This window comes from Clupea harengus, chromosome 26, assembly GCF_900700415.2.
Source record: "Clupea harengus chromosome 26, Ch_v2.0.2, whole genome shotgun sequence".
Classification (NCBI taxonomy): domain Eukaryota; kingdom Metazoa; phylum Chordata; class Actinopteri; order Clupeiformes; family Clupeidae; genus Clupea; species Clupea harengus.
The window spans coordinates 4,072,855-4,075,644 of record NC_045177.1 but is presented as its reverse complement, the minus strand read 5'-3'; the positions used below and the strand labels follow the sequence as shown (position 1 = coordinate 4,075,644).

Below are 2,790 nucleotides of genomic sequence, written 5' to 3'. Positions count from 1 at the left end.
AAATATAATTACTATATACCCTTGTATGAGTCTGAAATTATACAGTTCCAATCTGAAGGCGCAGTCTTGGTTATGGGAGAAATGCATGGAAGGAGAACTGACATAGAATCAGATTATATTAAATCAAATGGGAATACATACATTAATGACACACAGATTAATCAAATGGGAATACATACATTGATGACGCACAGATTAATCAAAGGAAACCACTTTAGACCACTTTAGAGCAATGACAGTATTGTAAACAGAAATGGCAAACAGTTACTGCAGCTCTGTAAAAGCCTGGGTCTGTTCGTTCCTTATGGTGGAAGGAAAGGTGACTCTGGGTAGATTGACCTACTGCTCCCCTCTCTGCAGTAATGTAGTAGCTTATGCAGTCACAGATCCAGGTCATATCAACTACTTTACAGTAAGGCCTCAGATTCCACTCTCAGGTCACAGCCACATTACATTAAGCTATAAACAAATATCCTCTGAAACAGGTCAACAAACTCTATCCTCTCCAAACTCAAGTTCTGTCTCTATCAATATGAGATTGAACCTCATAACAAAGATGCAAATTGAAATCATGAAATACACATTTTATGTTTTTAAAATTCCTTCCCATAAACCTTTATGATGCTAATTTGCATTCCAAAGGGTCCTATACCTGATTGGCTAGGTTTGAATCCAGTAAGATAGTAGGTCAGAAGCAATATATTAAGAAGCAATATATTAACACCACAGAGTCAGATTACATTTCAACTAAACTGTAGTTCTATCTTTGCAGATTCTCACTGTGTCCTTGCAGCAGAGGATAATAGTGTGACCAATTTTCTTTTTCCAAAACAGAACTGAAGTCAGAAATGTCTGGATTTACTGAAACTTCAGAACTGCCGACTTCAGTGAAGAAAGAGATAAAAGAAGAAGAATTGGATGATTTCCTACCACTGTATCCGTCTACATTTAAGACGGTAGAAGAAAAGCCGGGACTGGAATATGAATGCAAGATTGAAATGTACACGTCTCCCACCATGACCTTGAAAGAAGAAAAGTATTCACCAATGGAAATCAAAGATGAAGAAGAATTTGAGTCAAGAGAATATGGTGACTTCTACTCTTCACCTACAAGTAAGTTGCTTGTTTATTGTAATGTGTTGTATGTACAATACTTGAGTTGTAGAGAATGAGAATGGCTAGCTTGTGCTCCACAATGTGACACCTTTATAGAGAACAGAAACACTGCGGGTATATCTTAGTGATAGTTGCATTCAATAGAGAGAAAGTGTCTGCCATAATTTTTTCTGAAGTTCTGTAATTCATGTGTATGTATCTCTGTTCACATTTACATTAAGTCTCTAGGTAGACACTTTTATCCTAAGTCACTTCCAATAGACTTTCTAGCAAATAACCTATATATATATATTCATATATATATATTTAAAGCATATTCATATATATTAATATGCTTTAAAGGCGTATGTTTGCCTTTATTGTTGAAATTATGTACCAGATAGAGGAGAAGAGAGAATATATGGCTGACAAATTATTTTCTAATATTATAGAGGACAATCAAAGGATCCAATCTAACCAAAGAAGCAAAACTGAGCAAAAAAGAAACAAAGAGAGACGTCACAAACTCTCCCAGTGCAGAAAGACTTCATACCAGGAATTACATCAGCGACTGGACACCAGGAAGGAACAACATGAATGCTCCCAGTGTTTCAAAACATTTGCTAAACGTTTCAATCTTGCAATTCATCAACAAATACACACAGGAGAAAAAACCCATCATTGCAGTACTTGTGGGAAGGCCTTTAATCGAATGTCTAATCTCAAGAATCACCAAATGATCCATACTGGGGAAAAGCCCTATAAGTGTTCTCAGTGTGGAAAGGCCTTCAGTCAAATGTCAAATCTCAAGACACACCAGAGGATCCATACTGGAGAAAAGCCTCACCAGTGCAGTACATGTGGGAAGGCCTTCAGTAAAATGTCAGATCTCAAGATACACCAGAGCGTCCATACTGGAGAGAAGCCCCATCAGTGCAGTACATGTGGGAAGGCCTTCAGTCAATTGTCTCATCTCAAGGCACACCAAAGGATCCATACTGGGGAAAAGCCACACCAGTGTACTACATGTGGGGAGGCCTTTAGTCAATTGTCTGTTCTCAAGACACACCAGAGGATCCATACTGGGGAAAAGCCTTATCAGTGCAGTACATGTGGGAAGGCCTTCAGTCTAATGTCTACTCTCAAGAAGCACCAGAGGAGCCATACTGGGGAAAAGCCATATCAGTGTTCTCAATGTGGAAAGAGCTTTAGCCAAGTGTCTAATCTCAAAACACACCAGAAGATCCATACTGGGGAAAAGCCCCATCAGTGTCGTACATGTGGGAAGGCCTTTAGTGACAAGTCTACTCTCAAGAAACACCAGAGGATCCATACTGGGGAAAAGCCACACCAGTGTCGTACATGTGGGAAGGCCTTTAGTCAATTGTCTGTTCTCAAGATACACCAGAGCATCCATACTGGGGAAAAGCCCCATCAGTGCAGTACATGTGGGAAGGCCTTTTTTCGAATCTGTACTCTCAAGACTCACCAGAGGATCCATACTGGGGAAAATCTGTATAAGTGTACTACATGTGGGAAGGGTTTCAGGAATAGATCTAATCTCATCGTCCATCAGACTACACATACTGGAGGAAAAACCACATAAATGTTCTCAGTGTGGAAAGAGCTTTAGGCAAATGTCATGTATGAAGAGACACCAGAGGATCCATTCAAATGATATGCTGCCCCGCTAAT

General features: G+C 39.4%; 1 protein-coding gene across 1 annotated transcript; it reads left to right on the top strand.

Annotated features, from left to right (window-relative positions):
- The first annotated feature begins 848 nt into the window (after window positions 1–848).
- On the top strand, window positions 849–2,790 carry LOC116219787 (zinc finger protein 239-like). Its single transcript, XM_042703836.1, has 3 exons — window positions 849–1,036; window positions 1,783–2,074; window positions 2,159–2,790. Exons 1-3 carry the CDS (start codon window positions 849–851, stop codon window positions 2,699–2,701), a joined length of 1,023 nt encoding a protein of 340 aa, XP_042559770.1. The 3' UTR covers window positions 2,702–2,790.

Coding starts and splice junctions, on each gene's coding strand:
- LOC116219787 (XM_042703836.1), top strand. CDS start 849: ATGTCTGGATTTACTGAAACTTCAGAACTGCCGACTTCAGTGAAGAAA. Junction 1,037..1,782: donor ATGACCTTGAAAGAAGAAAA/GTATTCACCAAT, acceptor CCATCATTGCAG/TACTTGTGGGAAGGCCTTTA. Junction 2,075..2,158: donor GTCAATTGTCTCATCTCAAG/GCACACCAAAGG, acceptor TCTGTTCTCAAG/ACACACCAGAGGATCCATAC.